This window comes from Scyliorhinus canicula, chromosome 23, assembly GCF_902713615.1.
Source record: "Scyliorhinus canicula chromosome 23, sScyCan1.1, whole genome shotgun sequence".
In the NCBI taxonomy this organism is placed as follows: Eukaryota; Metazoa; Chordata; class Chondrichthyes; order Carcharhiniformes; family Scyliorhinidae; genus Scyliorhinus; species Scyliorhinus canicula.
The window spans coordinates 10,919,839-10,941,027 of record NC_052168.1 but is presented as its reverse complement, the minus strand read 5'-3'; the positions used below and the strand labels follow the sequence as shown (position 1 = coordinate 10,941,027).

At 51.5% G+C, this 21,189-nt stretch overlaps 1 protein-coding gene across 1 annotated transcript; it reads right to left on the bottom strand.

The window, feature by feature from the left end:
- Positions 1 to 402: 402 nt before the first annotated feature.
- Positions 403 to 20,807, bottom strand: LOC119956542 (dual specificity protein phosphatase 8-like). Its single transcript, XM_038783836.1, is given in 8 exon segments — positions 403 to 2,374; positions 2,376 to 2,910; positions 4,923 to 5,046; positions 7,281 to 7,440; positions 9,872 to 10,038; positions 13,301 to 13,439; positions 15,366 to 15,587; positions 20,495 to 20,807. Coding segments are annotated over 7 exon segments (1,716 nt in total). The 5' UTR covers positions 15,582 to 15,587; positions 20,495 to 20,807; the 3' UTR covers positions 403 to 1,999.
- Between the last annotated feature and the right edge of the window lie 382 nt (positions 20,808 to 21,189).

The following is a 21,189-nucleotide window of genomic DNA, read 5'->3' as shown; positions in this document are numbered from 1 at the left end:
TGTGTCTGGATCAGGGCATGGTCTGGTGCCATGGTCTCATGTGATGTTACAGCTCAAGTACTTTGTGAGACACCACGATAGCCATGGTATCAGCTGTGGCTCGGCTGGTAGCTGCTTGCCCCTTGAGTCAGATGTTTGTGGGTTCAAATCCCACTCCAGAGACTTGAGCACAAAATCTTGGTTGAGCCTCCAGTACCGCACTGAGGGAGTGCTACGCTGTCAGAGGTGCCAGTTTTGAGATGAGCTGTTTGACCCCATTAGTTCTGTCAGGTAATGTTTATATTAAGTCGGGGTGGGCAAGTAACACAAAATGCTGTGGGCTAAGAAGGAAATGTGTCAGATATGTCGTCCCCCCCCCCCCCCCCCCGCCCCCGCCCCCGCCCCACTGCCTCCCCACCTCCCCCGCCTGCTGTCAACCCCGACCTCAAAGAATTAATTTGGCACTCCTACTTTGAGGTCCCCCTGAATGGGAAGCTGGTAGACTCCCCCTTAGCAAGAGCCTGCAACACACAACTGATGGTGCTACCTAGGACTGGGGACTGAACACTCGATGTAAGTCTCGAAGAGTGCATCATCTGAAACAATTGGCATTTGAGAAACATTGCACGGGCCGACCCCTTTAAACCATGAATAAAAAAAAAACTCCTTGTTATAAAAATCTGGCCTTATTATGCTTGATGCGAGCCAGGAGCTCTGTTTGGGAGTCCAATATCTTTCCGTTGAAACGGCTGGGTCTTGTAAACTAGAGCAAACTAATGCAGACAGTGTCCCACGTCTGCATTAAAGACTGTATGGGGAGGCCATTTTTAAACACACCACCTAAATGAATAGTTCATACTTAGACCGAGTAGATCATCATAATTAGTCTGTCAAGAATTCCCCCAATGAGTTCTGGGCTTCATTGTATTGGGGTAGTTCTTTCTCTGCCTCCACTCTTTCAGAGGTGCAGTGCTAGAATCTGGCCGGTCAACCCTCACCTGTTGTCTCCTGGTCGGGAAGTTAGTCCAGGTCAATTTTCCTCTTCAGCCGCGATTCACAAAGTCAGAGCAACTACTGCAGGAGAAATTAGTCAGACTGGAGTCTCAAACCTAACCTAATACAATTCATTCAGCCACTCGGAACTCACACTCATTCTCCCTGGCTCCTTCATTCGTGGACATACCAGCTAGATAATCCACCCCCACCCCATCCCCAACCCCACCTCATGTAAAAACGTAAGGGAGCGTGAAAGAAAAAAAACCATGCGGCCCATCAAGCCGGTCCCGTCCAAGGAACACGTACAATCTAACCTACTGCGGACACCAATCACTTTACTTATATCAGGAGGGAACATGCTGTGAAGCTTTCTTTTCAATCTCCCCCTCCACAAAAATGAACACACACACATATATACAATCATATAAATCTTACAGGAACAACCCATCCATTTCCAATGTTCCCTTATGGCCATTTTCAGTTGAACACATGACCTTAGCAGCAAAGAAAGCATTATATTTCATTTAATATCATTTTCATCCACACACATTCCCCTAAGCGACTGCAAAACCTTCATTGTTAATAAGCCCCTGGCACAACGATCCTCAGCACAACATACATTAGTCGGGAGTCAACTCGGTCCTAAAAATAATCTCAAATTTGAAAAGTTTTTCTAAGAAATTCAGTCTTAATTCCAGTCCACTCTTTTGCTCCCAACTTTGACGTTTTTAATATTAGGAACAAAAGTAAATCCAGTCGGTGAGATTCGTTTCTGAATTCTTAAACACACGTTCGCTTTGTTCGTGAGTGCACTATTTTCACAGAGTGTAACTGTGCTCTGGTATTAGCACGGTTTCATAGTTTAAAGAATGGTCTGGCGTCAACTGCAACGATAAGTGGCCTGTCTGCGCCTCATGAAAGGTTAAAAGTTCAAAGGGCAGTTCTTTGGCCTGTCCACCTTTCCTCTTGAAAGCAGCCAATCCAATTTGAGCAGATTGTGGGGTGTTCATTTTCCCCACGGGAATTACGATTTCACCACGTTGTCAGTGTAGAGGCCCACGTTCCTCGTGATGTGACTGGGTTTGATGGACTTGCAATCTGCGGGGCCACCGTAAGGGTGTTCAAACAAAGACAATTCTGTCCTCTTTCCGTGCACCGTTATGAGGCAGGCGCTGTAATCGAGCAGCGGCGATGACGACTGCCTGGGAATGGGCAGGCTCAGCGTCAGCCCGGTGGTGGGCTTGCCCGGAACACCGTCTTTCTGGTGAGTCACTGGACCGCGGAGAGGGGAAGCAGTGTCAAGGCAGCTGCACTTCTGCTGGGGTTTCGGCGTCCACGTGGCCCCACAGGACGCGGTTCCGTCGTTCCCGCGGCCTTTCCTGGCATTCCCGAACAAGAGGGGCGAACGGGTTGAAGGTGCTGGCGACTAACTTGCTCTGGAAGCCCAGCAGCTTTGGGACGGGGCCTGTCTCCGCTGGCTGTGCGGCCGGGTAGCAGCCGAACCGCGGGGCGGAAGAGTAGGCGGACTTCACGTCCAGTGAGAAAGAGCGTTTCAAGTGGCTGGTGCGCGATGTTCGCTCCGCTGAGAGGCGGAGGTCGGTAAACCCGTGCTGCAAGTCTGCCATCCCTGCCTTCTCAAAATCTCCGGGATTGCTGCTCGCGTCATTGCCAGTTTCTTTATCCAGAGGATCCAGATGTTGCCCCGCCTTGACCTTGGTGGAAAAATGAGGGGAAAATGTTTCTACCTCTTCATCAGACTCTTCAAAAACCTCCGGTTGGGAGTTTTCCACTTGAATTGAGTTGTTCTCGGGGTGAAGGAGGCTTTGCTTTGAGTAGGCCGAAGCCTGGATATGTTGGATGCTCTTTTCATATTCCACTAACTGACCCAGAAAGTTGAAGTTCGGAGATATCGACGGTCTTCTATCTTTTACAAACCTGGTAGAGGCAAAAAACTATATTATTCCACGTAAGACAGCTACAAACAAAAAGCATTTAAAAAAAAAACACACAAGCAATTGCCTTCAGCATTCAGGCCTTGAAAACTGGGAGGCGAGGCCCAAAGGCAGCCAGGGCCCCCACCCACTCTTGATCTTTAACAGGGACCCCGCCAGCTGGCACAGCAATCCGCTTGGTTCTGACACCCTTCCCTATCAATCAGCTGGAGCCTCCTCATTGCTACATGGGTGAGGAAATGACTACAATCGAGGACAGACTGCTGAATGTCTGAGGGTGGGGGATTGGGGACCAGGTACAGTTTGGAGAGATGCCATTCAGCCCATCAAGCCTGCTCCTTAGGAACAGTAAAAACAAGGGAATGCTGTTCAGACTGTCCCAACGTTCAATTTTTATTCAACCATTGATACCCCTACTTAACAAGACAAATTCAGTCATGAAAGTTCTCCCATGTCTCTCAACTATTTTCCCTCTATCTCTCATTCCTTACACTCTGTGCCTCTCTGTTGCTCTCCATTTCACCAGTGTTCCTTTTCTCTATTTTATTTTCCTGTCAAATCTATGTCCCTCGGCAGCCCAGTGGTTAGCACTGCTGCCTCACGGCGCTGAGGATCCAGGTTCGATCCCGGCCCCGGGTTACTGTCTGTGTGGAGTTTGCACATTCTCCCCGTGTCTGTGTGGGTCTCACCCCCCACAACCCAAAGATGAGCAGCGTAGATGTACACTAAACTGCACCTTAATTGGAATTTCTTTTTAAAAAATTGTGTTCCTGTCTCTCTCGCTCTCTCTTTCTTGCCCTTACACTTCTCTCTCTCCTTCTCTATTGGCCACTCTCCCTCTCTCTCCATCTCCTCCCCTCTGAAATAATAATAATAATCTTTATTCATGTCACACGTAGGCTTACAGTAACATTGCAATGAAGTTACTGTGAGAATCCCCTATTCGCCACATTCCGGCGCCTGTTCGGGTACACGGAGGGAGAATTCAGAACGTCCAATTCACCTAACAAACGCGTCTTTCGGGACTTGTGGGAGGAAACCGGAGTACCCGGAGGAAACCCACGCAGACATGGGGAGAACGTGCAGACTCCGCACAGACAGTGACCCAAGCCGGGAATCGAACCCGGGACCACTGCTAACCACTGTGCTAGCGTGCCGCGTTGCCTTTCAAGTGATTTTCAGTTAACTTTTGGAAATCAGGGGCGGGACTCTCCCCTACCCGGCGTGACGGAGGGTCCCGGCGTAGGGGAGTGGCGCCAACCACTCAGGGGTCGGGCCTCCCCAAAGGTGGGGAATTCTCCCTACCTTTGGGGGCCAGCCCCGCGCCAGAGCGGTTGGCACCAGAAGACTGGCGCAAAAAACCGGTGCCCCCGGCAGCGGGGCTGGCCGAAAGGCTTTTGCCGGTCGGCGCATGCGCCGGTGGTGACGTCAGCGGCCAGCTGCCGCTGACCTCACCGCCGGCGCATGCGCGATGTGGGTTTCTCTTCCGCTTCCGCCATGGCGGAGGCCGTGGCGGCCGCGGAAGAGAAATAGTGCACCCAGGGCACTGGCCCGGAGTCTGAGCGGGGGGCCCCGATGGGGGCACCCCCCGGGGTTCGATCGCCCCCCGCCCCCCCAGGACCCGCTTGCGCCGCTGCTCCCGCTGTTCCAAAGGTGGTTCAAACCTCGGTGGCGGGAGAGGCCTCCCAGCGGCGGGACTTCGGCCCATCCGGGCCGGAGAATCACCGCAGGGGCCTCGCCGATCGGAGTGGCGAGATTCCCGCCGCCGCCACTTCCCGGGTGGCGGAGAATCTCTGCCACGGCGGGGGCGGGATTTTCGATGGCCCCAGGCGATTCTCCGACCCTGCTGGGGATCGGAGAATTTTGTCCCAGATCTGATGCAGACTGGATTAGCTTCACACACTCCCGATCCCAAAACCTTGTCCTTGTCTCTCAGAGCCCACACCTTTATCTGATGCCTCTCCATATCAAATCCCCCAGAGTGTGTTCCTGTACCTGTATGCATCGTCCAAAGAGAAATCCATCGTCCTCATGACGTAAGCTATAGCGATCGCCGCAGATCGTGAGATCCCAGCCAGGCAATGAACCAAAACCCTGGACTTCATTGACCTCACCGTGTCTGTGTGAAACAGAAAGTAACAAGACTATAATTGAAGGAGCACCAACTTGCACAGATACAACAACCTTTTTTAGTACTGTTGGTCAAGAGGGAGCCAGGTTGGTTGGCACATTGGGTGTACTTCTCTACTCATCTTTGGAAAATGCTGTGGGATCTTCCCTATTCTTCAAACCACTGGGTGGACCTGTAAAACCTTTGTCTCTAAGGCGGGGTGGGTTTGGGGCGTTGGGGTGGGTTTGGGGTGTTGGGAGGCGGGGTGGGTTTGTGGCGTTGGGAGGCGGGGTGGGTTTGGGGCGTTGGGAGGCGGGGTGGGTTTAGGGTGTTGGGAGGCGGGGTGGGTTTGGGGCGTTGGGAGGCGGGGTGGGTTTGGGGCGTTGGGAGGCGGGGTGGGTTTGAGCCATTGGGGTGGGTTTGGGGCATTGGGAGGCGGGGTGGGTTTGGGGTGGGGGGTCTGGGATGTTAGGGTAGGTTTGGGGTGTTGGGGGCAGGTTTGGGGTGTTGGGGTGGGTTTGGGGCATTGGTGTTGGGGCATGGGGTGGGTTTGGAGCGTTGGAGTGGGTTTGGAGCGTTGGAGTGGGTTTGGAGCGTTGGAGTGGGTTTGGAGCGTTGGAGTGGGTTTGGAGCGTTGGAGTGGGTTTGGAGCGTTGGAGTGGGTTTGGAGCGTTGGGGGTGGGGTGAGTTTGGGGCGGGTTTGGGACGTTGGCGTGGGTTTGGGGCATTGGGGTGGGGTTGGGGTGTTGGGGGTGGGGTGAGTTTGGGGTATTGGGGGTGGGGTGAGTTTGGGGCGGGTTTGGGACGTTGGCATGGGTTTGGGGCATTGGGGTGGGGTTCGGGTGTTGGGGTGGGGTGGGTTTGGGGCATTGGGGTGGGGTTCGGGTGTTGGGGTGGGGTGGGTTTGGGGGTGGGGTGGATTTGGGGCGTTGGGGTGGATTTGGGGTGGGATTGGGGTGTGTTTGGGGCGTTGGGGGTGGGGTGTGTTTGGGGCGTTGGGGGTGGGGTGAGTTTGGGGCGGGTTTGGGACGTTGGCGTGGGTTTGGGGCATTGGGGTGGGATTGGGGTGTTGTGGGTGGGGTGGGTTTGGGGTGTTGGGGGTGGGGTGGATTTTGGGTGTTGGGGTGGGTTTGGGGCGTTGGGGTGGGTTTGGGGCGTTGGGGTGGGGTTGGGGTGTTGGGTGTGGGGTGGGTTTGGGGCGTTGGGGTGGGTTTGGGGCGTTGGGGTGGGTTTGGGGCGTTGGGGTGGGTTTGGGGTGGGATTGGGGTGGGTTTGGGGCGTTGGGGGTGGGGTGAGTTTGGGGCAGGTTTGGGACATTGGCGTGGGTTTGGGGCATTGGGGTGGGGTTGGGGTGTTGGGGGTGGGTTTGGGGCATTGGGGTGGGGTGGGTTTGGGGTGTTGGGTTGGTTTGGGGCGCTGGGGTGGATTTGGGGTGTTGGGGTGGGTTTGGGGGGATTGGGGGTGTTGTGGGGGTTTGGGGTGTTGGGTTGGGTTTGGGGCGCTGGGGCGGGGGGGTTTGGGGCGCTGGGGCAGGGGGGTTTGGGGCATTGGTGGCGGGGGGGGGTTTGGGGCGCTGGGGCAGGGGGGTTTGGGGCATTGGTGGCGGGGGGGGGTTTGGGGCGCTGGGGCAGGGGGTTTGGGGTGTTGGGGGCGTTGGGCTGAGTTTGGGGTGTTGGGAGGCGGGGTGGGTTTGGGGTGTTGGTGGCAGGGGGGGTTTGGGGCATTGGGAGCGGGAGGGGTTTGGGGTGTTGGGGGGTTCGGGGATTTGGGGGTCCGTGGTTTCTGTTGATGCTGTTGTTTGATCTTCTGATATTTTCAAGTATATACGTAAAATGCCTTTAATAAAAATATACTTTTTTAAAAACGTTGACTCTCAGGGTGTTTGTGGTTCTTCTGCTGATCCCGTTGGTTAGAAAGACTCGCTGCAGACAGACAATTCCTTGAGGGTGCTAGTATTGGCCACATCGCTATTAAGGGAGGGGGAGGACATCTTCCATTGTTGTAAAAATGATTGATTTCCCGGGACACCAAAATTATGTCTTTTGGTGGATCATTAAGTTTGAGCCACGTGCTAGGACAAGAGCCAATGTGGGCCAACGTTCACTAGGGGTAATGGGTGGACTAAACTTGTGCCAGTGAGAGGAGGAAACTGCTTTCTGATAGTCAAGTGATCCCAGGGTAGATTACTAACTGTATGATTGTCCTCTGTGTCTTAGTCTATGTTTCACATATCAGCACCGTACCTATGAATTCCACAGACTTGTTCAGCCAAGGTAAGAGACTCTCACAGTAGCTGTCGTTGACCGGGATTCGCAGGAAATGGCTGTCGGCGATGAAGGCAGGCTTTGGGCAGTTACTGCTCACGTTCAAGATGTGCGTGATCCCATTCTGAACCATTAGTTCCTGCGAGAGAAAGTCGCACAAGCAATCAAAGGCCAGTCACCACTCTGTGTTGCCTTCTTCCTCCTATCACCGTGTTGAAATGAAGATTTGTCTCCTGCTCAAACACATTCTATCCGAGCGCTCCGATCTGCGCAACTACCCCACTCCCTCAAACTTATCTTCCAGTCCTTTGAGCTCATTTCTTTCAGAGTCCCAGTGCACTGGTCAATTGAAATATTCCAGGGGAAGCAATTTAAACCAAACTTAAACCAATAATTTCCCATCACCGAGTCTTGCAATTGTGGATAATTTAAGAAATTTTTATATATTATATCTGTTGCATTAATGTTTTTAAAAACGTGAGTTGAGGTATATATCTGTTGCAGTAATATTATTTAAGAATCTAGGTTAACATGCATCCAAACTTTGTGGCTGCAAAAGTTGCAATTAAGAGGTTGTAAAAGTGTGACCATCATTCCTTCCAACCAAATGTGTGTTTGCCTATATATGGCCTAATGGAATGTTATTATGATTTCAGACTTAGGTGAGCAGGTCAGGGGATCAGACTTGGATGAAGGTGAAGGGAGGAGCCAGGTCTGTGGCAGGCAGTTTAATTTTAGTTTTGCTAGGGACTTAAAGCTGAGCAGGGGCTTTTGCCAAAGGCTGTCAGGTTACTTTGCAGTTGTCTCCCAAAATGCAGAAGGACTCACAGCTGATGTCTGAAAGGGGTTTTCTCTCTCTCTCTTTCCAAGCAGTCTTTTCCAAGAAATCTCTACCTGGAGGAGAGCAAGTAGCCCTTGTTTGCTAACTTAATTTAGAAATGGTGTCATGTGAAAATACCTTTAAGAAATGGGTGTTTAAGAAATGTACCTTTAAGAAATAGGTGTTTATCAGTGATGTCAGTGCGGGTGGAGCTGGGCTGTCTATCAGCTTTTTACTTTCGTTTTAGGCTGTTTGCTGCAGGGTGTGTTTTAGTATCGTTTTCAGTGTTGGGGCTAAAGCCAGACAAAGCAGGTGTACTGCTGTTCTCTCTGCCATGAAAAGACTATCTCTTGATCATTTGGTGAATTCAGAATTATAAATGTTCTCAGTAGTAAATGTAAACCTAATGTGCTTCTGTTAAAAGGTGTTTCTTTTGTCTTCTAGATATTGTTTGGGAAGTTATTAAGGATTACTTAGTGTTGTATTCTTTGGGGGTTGTATTTGAATTGATGGTTGCAAGATGTTCACTGTATGTGTTAAAAAGATTAACTTGAGTTCATAGAATAAATATTGTTTTGCTTTAAAAAATACTTTTCGATTTCTGCTGTACCACACCTGTAGAGTGGGTCGTGTGCTCCCCATACCACAATCTATTAAAAGTTGTGGGTCAGGTGAACTCCATGATACACTCTGGGGTTCTCTAAACCCTGGCCCATAACAATGGCTTTTGACCTGTGATGGGTTTTGCTTGATTGGAGATAGAGATGGTATCAATTAGAAATTAAAGTATTTTCTTTTATTGTTAAGAATTGTTCAATTGTTAATTGTAAGCTGTTTTCTGTGATGTCAAAGTAGTTTATTCCTTTGTTAATAATAAACTTTATTTTAATGTAACATATCCCTATTTGACAGTGGAATCACTCATGGAGCAAAGTATCCTTGCCTCACAGTCATACAAGGGTTTGAGGTTCTTGTCTGGTATGCTAGCAAATGTTGGGGTCTGGTCCCGGGATCTTAACAACATTCACTGGATAATGTACAGTAAGTGCGCCGTGAGTTATTCACTCAGTCTGCCTATGTCTACCTTTATAATTTTCGGCCCCATTGATTGGCAGATAATCATATCATCCCTTTCTTAAAACCCAATAACTTTGAAGGAAATCCCACTCCCGGGTCAGTGGCTCCGTTGTAATAATGAATGAGACGTGACAAACATGGATGTCCTCCAGTCTCACGGTCACAACCAAAGATGCCTTTGCAATCTTCCCTGCCACTCTCTCCACCGCCCCCATCTTTCAAAGCCCCCCTCAAAATCTGATCCCTCCCACAGACCCTGCACCATCGAACCTAACGTGGACTCTATTGCAGCAGCTTACTCTCCTCGGGTAAGATTCACGGCAACTGCTCCTCTAATAATCCCCGGAAGCGATTAAGCAAAACTCCATAATCCAGCTTCAATCCCATTCCCGAATGGTGATCTCCATTCGAGGCCCGGCAGCAGACAATTGGGAGAATCCCGAGAGATTTTGTTTCGCCGTTTCTCCGCGAGTTCCACCAATCATCTGAAGCAGTTCTCGGGGTAACGCCGCCCCCCGCCCCCCCCCCCCCCCCCCCCCCCCCGCCCCCCCCCCCCCCCCCCCCATACCCACGGAGGTTCCATTGCCAGATTTTGTGGTTTTGAAAATGGGGGTTTCTGGTTTCACGCGAGGCTGACCGTTGGAACTTTCCCCTAACTTTCCGCCACACTAACCTTATTCAGAACATCATTCTGGGAGCCCAAGTAGAAATAAGGGAGGATCTGAGTGGGTCCCACGTCGCACACGGAGAGACACGGCTGGGAGAGGCTGCTGGGCAGGGAGCCACTTGACCTCCCCTCACACAAGCTGGGAAAGCAAGAGGAAAATTCCACAAAGCCCCCTGGAAAGAGAAGAGGATCATCGGGTTAGAGGGAAAGTAAGGCGGAGAGTAGGGAAAGGACATTTTCCATTCCCAAAGCTCTCTCCCGAATAACTCAATGCCCCCTAAACTTACAACCAAGACTCCTTCATAACCTTCCACCCCGGAGCAAAGTATTACAATTACCTTCCCAAATTCAACGCTGAAGATAGTGGCCTCCTGCTGGGGTATAGATCAGTGGGTGCCCTGCTGCCTCACTATGCCCCCAATTTCATTGTCTATTCTTTTCTGGGCAGCACGGTAGCATGGTGGTTAGCATGGTGGTTAGCATAAATGCTTCACAGCTCCAGGGTCCCAGGTTCGATTCCCGGCTGGGTCACTGTCTGTGCGGAGCCTACACGTCCTCCCCGTGTGTGCGTGGGTTTCCTCCGGGTGCTCCGGTTTCCTCCCACAGTCCAAAGATGTGCGGTTTAGGTGGATTGGCCATGCTAAATTGCCCATAGTGTCCTAAAAAGTAAGGTTAAGGGGGGGGGGTTGTTGGGTTACGGGTATAGGGTGGATACGTGGGTTTGAGTATGGTGATCATGGCTCGGCACAACATCGAGGGCCGAAGGGCCTGTTCTGTGCTGTACTGTTCTATCTATTCTATGTGTCCAGCATTTGTTGCCCATTCCTAATTGCCCCTGAACTATCTCGCTCGGCCATTTCGGGGAACGGTTAAGAGTTGACCACTTTACTGTGACTACATGTGACATGTAGGCCAGACCAAGCAAGGACGGCAGATTTCCTTCCCTAAAGGAGTCATTAGTGAACCAGATGGGTTTTTGCAACAATCGTTGTCATAGCACTCATAGTTTGAATTTAAATTCCATGTGTTGCCGAGGTGGGTTTTGAACCCATGTCCCCAGAGCAGGACCTTGGACCTCTGGGTTAATACCCTGAGTGACATTACCACTCCGCCACCACCTTCCTGTTATTTTACAATTATCATCCCAAATTTGTCACCGGAAATATTGGCTCCTTCCCAGGGTACAGTTCAATGGGGGCTAAGCTCTCTGGCCACATTCCCTAAAAGATGGTCATTCTTTTTTGAGCCGAGATGGCAAAGCTATTCCACCATTGCAGGCATCACAGCTGGACCCCACCCTGTCGTTGGTGTCCATGCACAAGCAATCTCCATCACGGGACAAAGGTCAGGAGAGAGGATGTTCTTCCCTCACCCAAGATCAGTGAGAGAATCTTATTATAAGTGTTAATATTAGGGCAGCACGGTGGCCTAGTGGTTAGCACAACCGCCTCACGGCGCTGAGGTCCCAGGTTCGATCCCGGCTCTGGGTCACTGTCCGTGTGGAGTTTTCACATTCTCCCCGTGTCTGCGTGGGTTTCGCCCCCACAACCCAAAAATGTGCAGAGTAGGTGGATTGGCCACGCTAAATCGCCCCTTAATTGGAAAAAATAATTGGGTAATCTAAATTTATAAAAAAAAATAAAAAAAAGTGTTAATATTGGTATCAGGCTGGGTTGGCATAGAATATACAGTGCAGAAGGAGGCTATTTGGCCCATCGAGTCTGCACCGACCCACTTAAGCCCTCACTATCCCCGTAACCCAATAACCCCTCCTAAACTTTTTGGTCACTAAGGGCAATTTATCATGGCCAATCCACCTAACCTGCACGTCTTTGGACTGTGGGAGGAAACCGGAGCACCCGGAGGAAACCCACACACACACACGGGGAGAACGTGCAGACTCCGCACAGACAGTGACCCAAGCCGGGAATCGAACCTGGGACCCTGGCGCTGTGAAGCCACAGTGCTATCCACTTGTGCTACTGTGCCGCCCTAGGGCAGTAAGGGTTGAGAGTTAGTCATCACTGGACTATTTAGTGAAGGGGAATTTAATCTCCTGATCACCATTCCAGGTGAACCTGCTGGAGAACATGTGAATTTGGATGTTGGGTGAATATGGCTACCTGGCTGTGAGGCGCTCCACGCTAAAGCAGTTTGCCCCTCCTCACTGCCTGAGCTCACACTCGGAGAATAGCTAAGATATTGTGGACATACCTTCCACATTCGGACAGGGAGGGGAAAAGAGAACAACAGAAGAGGTTGGGGGGGGGGGGGGAAATAGTCCTCAAGATTGTTTTATACATATTTTTTTTATTCATTCACTGTCCGTGTGGAGTTTGCACATTCTCCCCGTGTCTGCGTGGGTCTCAGCCCCACAACCCAAAGATGTGCAGGGTAGGTGAATTGGCCAGGCTAAATTGCCCCTTAATTGGAAAAAAAATAATTGAGTACTCTAAATTTTTTTTTAATGAAATGAAAATCGCTTACTGTCGCAAGTAGGCTTCAAATGAAGTTACTGTGAAAAGCCCTTAGTCGCCACATTCCAGCGCCTGTTCGGGGAGGCTGGGACGGGAATTGAACCCCCGCTGCTGGCCTGCCTTGGTCTGCTTTAAATGCCAGCTATTTAGCCCTGTGCTAGACCAGCCCCACCAGTCAGCTCTCTCCCCTCAAAGGGGAAAGTAGCCAATGGTCATGTGAGACTATGGCGACTTCACGTAGGCTGGAAACCTTCCCACCAGCTCCGCACGGGGGTGGGGTGGGGGCGGGGCGGGGAGTGTGTGTGAAGATATGCTAAAAAATAAAGAAATTACTGACACTAACTTTTCATCCAGGTCTATTCAAACAACTGAATTTAAATTCCCCACCAGCCGTGGTGAGATTCGAACTCTGGATGGTTAATTGACCTCTCTGGGTGACTAACACAGCAACATAACTGTTGTGTTATGTACTCTGGGATAACACAGGCTGCAACTCGATGCCACTTTGACGAAAAGATTTATTGAACCATTAGCTCAGTTCTCTATGAATTAGACTCTCCTGCTAATCTTGCTATAATAACTCAGTCTAACTAACCAGTCTGCTCTAAGCCACGTGGTAGGTGTGATGCTTCTGATCTGCCCCTGTCCTACTCACTAAATGTCGTCTGTGGAAAGAGACAGAGCATGTGTGTCCTGTCCTTATATATAGGTTGTGTAATGCCCCCTTGTGGTAGTGTCACCTCTGGGTGTCTTGACTGCCCATTGGCCATGTCCTATTCTATGTGTTCATTAGCTGTCTGTCTGCATGTCATGAAGTCTCTGGTGCTCCCTCTAGTGTTTACTTATTTGCATTAACCTCTTGTGTATTTACAGTGATGTATATCACCATAATAACCACATTGGTACCAGACCCACTTGGCAGATACTAACATTGAGACATTTAAATCATCCGCTGTACCTTTAAGAAAATATACATTGTTGAACTGTTTCTCCAGTTTTCGCAGGAGGATGGCAATGATGTCACTGGCCGGAGGACCCTTTGCCTCTTCTGTTTCTTGGTCGTACAGCACCAGCTCCTTTGCTTCCAGGTCCTTTATCTGAGGAGGTGCGAGAGACAATAGGGCTCAAGCTGAAGATTAGCGTTTTTGTTTCCTCCCTCTGTTAACGTACCCTGATTCCCTCCTCCCCAGCTCCAGCCCGCTCCCATTAAGATTCCTCAGACATATTCCTGACGGTATCATCGCATGGTTTGGGTGGCAGGGGGGCACAGTGACTCCGATCTTGGACAACTGTCAGTGTGCACTTTGCACATCCTCCCCGTGTCTGCGTGGGTTTCCTCCCGGTGCTCCGGTTTCCTCCCACAGTCCAAAGATGTGCGGGTGAGGTGGATTGGCCGTGCTAAAGATTGCCCCTTGGCGTCAAAAGATGTGAATGTTAGGTTACTTGATGACGGCGGGGGGAGGGGGCCTGGGCGGAATCTTCTCTCGGAGGGTCACTGCAGACCTGACGGGCCAAATGGCCTCCTTCTGCATTGTGGGGATTCCACGGTTCTATGGACCTCTTGCCGCCCACCACCCTGCCCCCCACACCCCACCACCAGTCACTTAGTACATTCGGCATCACATTGTCGAGCCTTCCCACAGCCAATCAAAAAGCAAATGGACTCCAGGCAACCAGGGGGGTCTGGGCAGAGGTGATAGGGGGAAGCCGTTCCCATTGGCGGAATGGATCAAGCCCAGGACAATTTAAGGTGATTGGCAAAAGGAACGGCAGTGGCGTGAGGAACAATCTATTTTTGTACACCAGCAAGTGGTCAGAATCTGGAATGCCCGAGCGTGCACGGTGTACACAGAGTCAATCGTAGCTTTCAGAATGGAATGAGGCAAGTAGCTGAGGAGAAAACGTTTGCAGGTAAGTGGCGGGGGAGTGTGACGAGCTAGGCTGCTCTTACAGAGAGCCAGCATGGTCTCGACAGACACAATGGCCTCCCTCTATGCTGTGACCATTCTGTCACTGCACACTTTGAGGATTTGTCAAAGTCTGTTTCTCCCTCTTCCCCTGCCCCACGTGCATTACCTTTCACAACTGACAGATGAAAGTGTTCAGCGTGAAAAAGAATCATGGGCAATGAACCGGCGGGGCGGGGGGTCCCAGCATAGCGGAGTGGCGCCAACCACTCCGGTATCGCACCTCCCCAAAGGTGCGGAATTCTCTGCACCTTTAGGGGCTAGGCCCGTGCCGGAGTGGCTCCCGCTCCGCCGACTGGCGCCAACGCCAGTCCGATCAGCGCGGGGCTGGCCGAAAGGACTTCGCCGGTCGGTGTGAGTCCGCGCATGCGCCGGAGCGTCAGCGGCCGCTGACGTCACCACCGGCGCATGCGCGGTGGAGGGCGTCTCTTCCTCCTCCGCCACGATGGAGGCCATGGCGGCGGCGGAAGAAAAGGAGTGCCCCCACGGCACTGCCCCACCCGCCGATCGGTGGGCCCCGATCGCGGGCCAGGCCACCGTGGGGGCACCCCCCAGGGTCAGATCGCCCCGCGCCCCCCCCCCCCCCAGGAGCCCGCTTGCACCGCCAATCCCGCCGGAACAGAGGTGGTTTAAACCATGTCGGCGGGAGAGGCCTGACAGCGGCGGGACTTCGGCCCATCGCGGGCCGGAGAATCGCCGTGGGGGGGCCCGCCGATCGGCGGGGCACGATTCCCGCTCCCGCCGATTCCCGGGTAGCGGAGAATTCCAGCCACGGCGGGGGCGGGGTTTACGCTGGCCCCAGGCGATTCCCCGACCCTGCGGGGGGGGTCGGAGAATTCCGCCCCATTTCTCTATTGCGCTTTGGGACTGTCTCTCCGGGGTTGCTGAAGGAGATTAATCTCTGACTCCTGGTAATGCTGCAGGATTGATAACCCTAACTGTGAATACCCAACAAATGTGAACACCCAGCTCCATGCACCAGGAAAACGGATAGAGAAGAAAAATGGAAACAATCGAGAGAAAAAGAAGAAAGGGAGGAAATTGACCAGAACAAACCATTATTGCTGGACTGGACTGCAGGATTTCGGCGAATGACTCTCTCTCAGTTGTGATCTTTGAGGCGCAGATGTTAACTGCGTTTAGCACGTGGAGAACATGATAGTCAGCAACAGGACGACAGTCAACCACCAACGTCTTCTCCCTCTGGCTCTGCAACATGGCTGCCAGCCGATTGGCCCTGATGGCTCTCACTGGCTTCTTGTCTCCTGCCATTGGATTCTGGAGAAGAATGATTTTTGTTTTTGTTTTAAATCGCTGTTTTATTCATTATTTAATCTCCCACAACACTCCCGCTCTTCCCCCCCCCCCCCCCCCCCCCCACCCCGCCCAATAGTTCCCTCAACCTCTCCTGAAGACCTTGATCCATCCTGGGCTACCACTCTATTTGTCACATGTGTGTCTAGGCCCCCATGCCATTGGTAGGCTATTTGACTGCGAGGGGCATCACTGTCCGGTCCGCTCTGCTGCAGGATGATGGAGCCGGAGTCCAGCCTGCCAACATCAGCCGGTGACCCCCGACCCCGACCCCTGCATACACGTCTGCTGCAGCTAAGTGGGTGGGGCAGTGCATGTGCGGTCGCCTCCTGTGTCCTGTCTCATTTTGGGGTGGGGTGTCAGTGGACAAATTAATCATTCCTTTGAATTTGAAGTAAATTCCCCTCAGCCCAGGCCCCTCGGAGCACTCCAGCCTCCTTAATCTTCGCGCCGCTAACTGCCTTCAGCTCTGGGTGTCGCTCCCTCGACCTCGCCGTCTCTCTACCTCGGCCGAGATCTAACGGCCGCGTCGCGAGATTCATTTGGCTCGCCACCCCTCGCGAGGTCTGACGGAACCTCGCGGGGCGCCGCGATCGGGATCCCGCCCACAACGGGCGAGCTAAATTTGCATATTTAAGTGTGCAGTTGGGCACACTTCAATATGCCTCCACCAGAGCTGACCAGGATCTACCAGCCTCGCCAAGGAGACCCCAGCCACGTTCTAAATTAGCATTGGCTTCCACAAGATGGCACCCTGGCACTGCTGATGCCACCTTGGCACTGCCAGCCTGGCATCAGGCCCAGGGGGTGCACTAGCCTTATGAGGTGGGGTTCCGGAGGGGGGGGGATTCCCCCTTTGACGAAACCCATGATCATCTGACCCAATATCTCCCTATTTGGCTCGGTATCGAATTTCACCCCCATGAAGCGCCGCGGGATGGCTCACCGCATCAAAGGTGCTATCTAAATGCAGGGTTTTGTTGCTGTTGAAGGTTCTGCGACCATGCTGAGCAAACCCTCAGTCAGGGTTTGACGCCGCTGGCTGGGGAACGCTCCCAGCCGACATGGGAACACCGCCAGCCTTTGATTGGCAGGCGCCCTGGGACACCGACACAGGGAGATCCACCACAAGAACTCCCCTGTGGAAATCGCAAGGTGATGTCAAAGTGGAGCGATGGGAAGCACTCCCAGGGGAATCCCTTGTTTTATATCGGAACCCCCCCCCTTGAGAATCAGGAGTGCCGACAACACTGGGCAACCGCGAGAGCGCAGGCTCCGTCACTCCAGGTGGACAGCTAATGTCGCCGTTGTCTGCGGCGTTTGACGGAAGGTTAAGCGAAAGCTAAAACAAAGACGGAGAGAGAGACGAGCTCAACACTCCAGCAATGGCAAAGATTGCTTTTTTCCAATCTCCCACGGCTTTCCTGAACTTGCACTCAATGGGCAACCCTCTCAGCTCTTGTGAGTCACAAGCTCGCGTGCTCACGACCCGCTCTGTCGTGAGCTGAGGGGGCCCCCAGTGCGGTGCTGAGGGAGCACTGCCCTGTTGGAGGTGCCATCTTTACAGATGAGATGTTAAATCACAGCGCCCTCTCAGGTGGGAGTAAAAGATCCCAAGACACTATTTCGGAGGCGAGTTGGAGGATTCTCCCCCCCCGTGTCTGTTGAACAAACCATCCAGTGTGCAGGGGCTGTTATGACGTCAATATGTACACAATAGGGGCAGCACGGTGGCATAGTGGTTAGCACTGCTGCCTCACGACACCGAGGTCTCGGGTTCAATCCCGGCTCTGGGTCACTGACCGTGTGGAGTTTGCACATTCATAGAATCATAGAATTTACAGTGCAGAAGGAGGCCATTCGGCCCATCGAGTCTGCACCGGCCCTTGGAAAGAGCACCCCATTTAAGCCCCACACTTCCAACCTATCCCTTGTAACCCAGTAACCCCACCCAACCTTTTTTGGACACGAAGGGCAATTTAGCATTGGCCACCCAACCTACGCATCTTAGGACGGCGGGAGGAAACCGGAGCACCCGGAAAAAACCCACGCAGACACGGGGAGAACGTGCAGACTCCGCACAGGCAGTGACCCAAGCCGGGAATCAAACCTGGGACCCTGCAGCTGTGAGGCAACAATGCTAACCATTGTGCTACTGTGCTGCCCGTGTTTGCGTGGGCTTCGCCCCCACAACCCAACGATGTGCAGGGTAGGTGGATTGGCCAGGCTAAATTGCCCCTTAATTGGAAAAAATGAATTGGGTTCTCTAGATTTATTATTTTTAAAAATATGTATACATTATACTCGTCGCTGTGTATTATTCTGAGCGGAATGATTATGCCTGGGTTGAAGTGTGTTATACTCCAGAGGCTTCCATGTCTCCCTCTCTCTGTTGTCCGCCTCCCATTTTTCTCCACGAGAATCTCCTCAGAGGTCACGATTCTCCTGTCGCTTAGCTCGGCCCAAAACAGACATTCTAAATAAACAAAATGTTTTTTTCATGAATCTAGTGATTTTGAATCATAGAGTGAATCGTGCCTGTGCTGGCTGAAAATGGGCTAGCATGCCTCACGATGGGCTGAATGTCCTCCTCGGCGCCGTAAACCTCTATGACTCAAAATCACTGGATTCGTCAAAAAAAAAACCTTCAGGGAGACAGGCTTGGATTTTGATACATCTGAAAATTAATCGCAGGATTTGCCCCACCAGATCTGTGCAACTCCATCGAGGCTACTTAATCTTGTTCCCTTTCCTTTTCCTCGCACCCCTAACATCTTTCCTCACCAAATGTTTCTTTCTTTTCTCCCCCCCCCCCCCCCCCCCCAAAAATGTTGTATGATCAATGACTTCACCAGCCCCTTGTGGTCACCTGTTCTATATTTACAAACAGAAATCATCTATTCAACAGCGTTCAACAGGCTTGGAGGGCCGAAGGGCCTGTTCCTGTGCTGTACTCGTCTTTTTTCTTTGTTCACAGCCAAAGGCATCCCGGTGGAAGTGCTTCTGAAGGAAACTTGGCAAGCAATCTGTGCACAGCAAGCTCCCACGAAGCAGCACTGTCATAATGCCCAGATGATCTGTATTAGTGACATCTTGAAGGAAAACTATTGGCCAGGACACTGGAGGGATCTCCCCCACCCCCCCTTCTCCCCCCCCCCCCCCCCCCCCCCCACCATACCTCCACCCCACCGTACCCCCACCATGCTCTTCTTCAAAATGGTGGCCAGGCATTCATTTACGTTCACCATTTGGATCTCAGCTTAACATTTTTTTAAATTTTTTTAAAAATAAATTTAGAGTACCCAATTATTTTTTCCAATTAAGGGGCAATTTAGCATGGCCAATTCACCTAACCTGCACATCTTTGGGTTGTGGGGGTGAAACCCACGCAGACACGGGGAGAATGTGCAAACTCCACACGGACAGTGACCCAGGGCCGGGATTCGAACCTGGGTCCTCAGCGCCGTGGGCAGCAATGCTAACCACTGTGCCACCGTGCTGCCCCTATCTCAGCTTAACATCTCACCCAAAGGTAAGTTACCTCCTTCAGCACCACGCTGAACCGCGCTGAAGTGTCAGCCTGGATTACATGCTCGAGTCAGGCAATAATCCTTGCAAAAAGAGCAATCCTAATCTCCTAAATGGAATGTGCCCCTTTGCTCATTCGTCCCTTCTCAAACCTGATTTTTTTTTTGTCGAGCAGCGCTGTCGAATTCCCCCCCCCCCCCCCCTCCCCATCTCCAGTGAGTACACAGCCCCTGCGGGGCAGCACGGTGGCACCGTGGTTAGCACTGCTGCCTCACGGTGCTGAGGGCCCAGGTTCGATCCCGGCCCTGGGTCACTGTCCGTGTGGAGTTTGCACATTCTCCCCGTGTCTGCGTGGGTTTCGCCCCCCCCACAACCCAAAGATGAGCAGGCTAGGTGGATTGGCCACGCTAAATGGCCCCTTAATTGCAAAAAAAATGAATTGGGTACTCTAAATTCATTTAAAAAATTATAAAAAAAGAGTATACAGCCCCTGTATTTGAAATCTGGCATCGCAAAACAACCTTCTGGCATAGTTTCCGACAATCTGCCATTTAGCTCGTGCTCATCCTTGAAGACAGTTGGGGTCCTCAATCCTACCAGCAGCAACGCAACAATGGTCTCATCAAATATCTTGTACAGATTCACCATCATCTCCTCTGCTTTTGTATCCGATGCCACCCCATAACTAAGCTGTATCCACCCCATTTGCATTGCATCTTTTGAATGACAGGTGGAGGGAAATGTATTAACCCCCCCTCGACCAAAACTGATCCCATTTCCAGATCTCTTCAGCTTTGCCAGTCACCCACACTCCCTTTCTCTTCCCCACAGACGCTGACAGACCTGCTGATATTGTCCAGCATTTGCTGCTCATTCGCTCTTTCAAGCTACTGCCTGCAGCCGCAACCTTCATCCACACCAGTGAAGGGGCGACACCTCCCAGCAAGCAAAATCCCACCCTCACCTCTCGCCCCCAGGTAAATTGCACCAAAATCGATTGAACGTTTAGCAACATGGAAACCGGACTGCAGAACTGATCACACAGAAATAAAGCAGAACGAATAAGTTTGAAGATTGCTGACTTTTGGAAAAGAAAAGTTGCAATGATGACAGATAATATTGTTTGTTTTAAAAATCAGCAGATGCAGACACAGTCCAACAAACATGCCCCCATCTCAATATTAGGGTTATTTCACATATCAATGCAAGCCTACAATTAATTATTAGGTTAATGTCACCATGCAGATTAAAATAATCTTCCTCGGGATTTTGTTTTTGATGCATTTTCACACCTGTCATTACAATGGTGAGGCATTTAATTCCTCTTGCAAATAGCAACTCACCTTTATTTTTTTTGCAAAAGAAACCCCCTTTTTGCTGTTGCAGGATTATATATCTTTCTTTTAAATTCTCGTTGTCGGCGGCAGCTGCTTTGATGGTGATACCAGGTGTAAAGCGAGTCCCTTCCCCTCTCGCATATGCAGGATGCACACACACACACTGTGTGTCTCTCTCTGTAACCCAGTGAAATTGCCTCAATTCCCCTCCTTCCCTGAACACGATGAGGTAATGCGGTTAAAAATAGTTCAGGTACAGCAAATATGTCATCTCTGACCAATAGCAGCCTTTCCCCTTGTGTTGTTTTTTTTTTCTTAACTGATGTCAGGGGTTTTTATATATGTCGAGCCCTCTTTCTCTCTCTCTCTCTCTGGGACATGCACAAGAGGTTTTATTAAAGCTTAATCCACCAAGCTGACAGTCAGACCCAAAAAATTTTTGCATTTAAAAAAATAATGAAGAGCTTGCACACATTTCCCTGCCCCAATTTATCCCACATTAATCAGCTGGCTGGTTGCATTGCTGGCTGCTCTATTGTTTCATAGGCTTCCGTGGATGATAAAACATTGCTCCCAGCCTCTCTCATTGTCTCTATCTGCGAGGCGTCCCCCCCCCCCCCCCCCCCCCTCAGTATCCTTTAGCAGGGAGGCACGGTGGCTCGATGCTTGGCACTGTTGCCTTGCAGCACCAGGGACCCGGT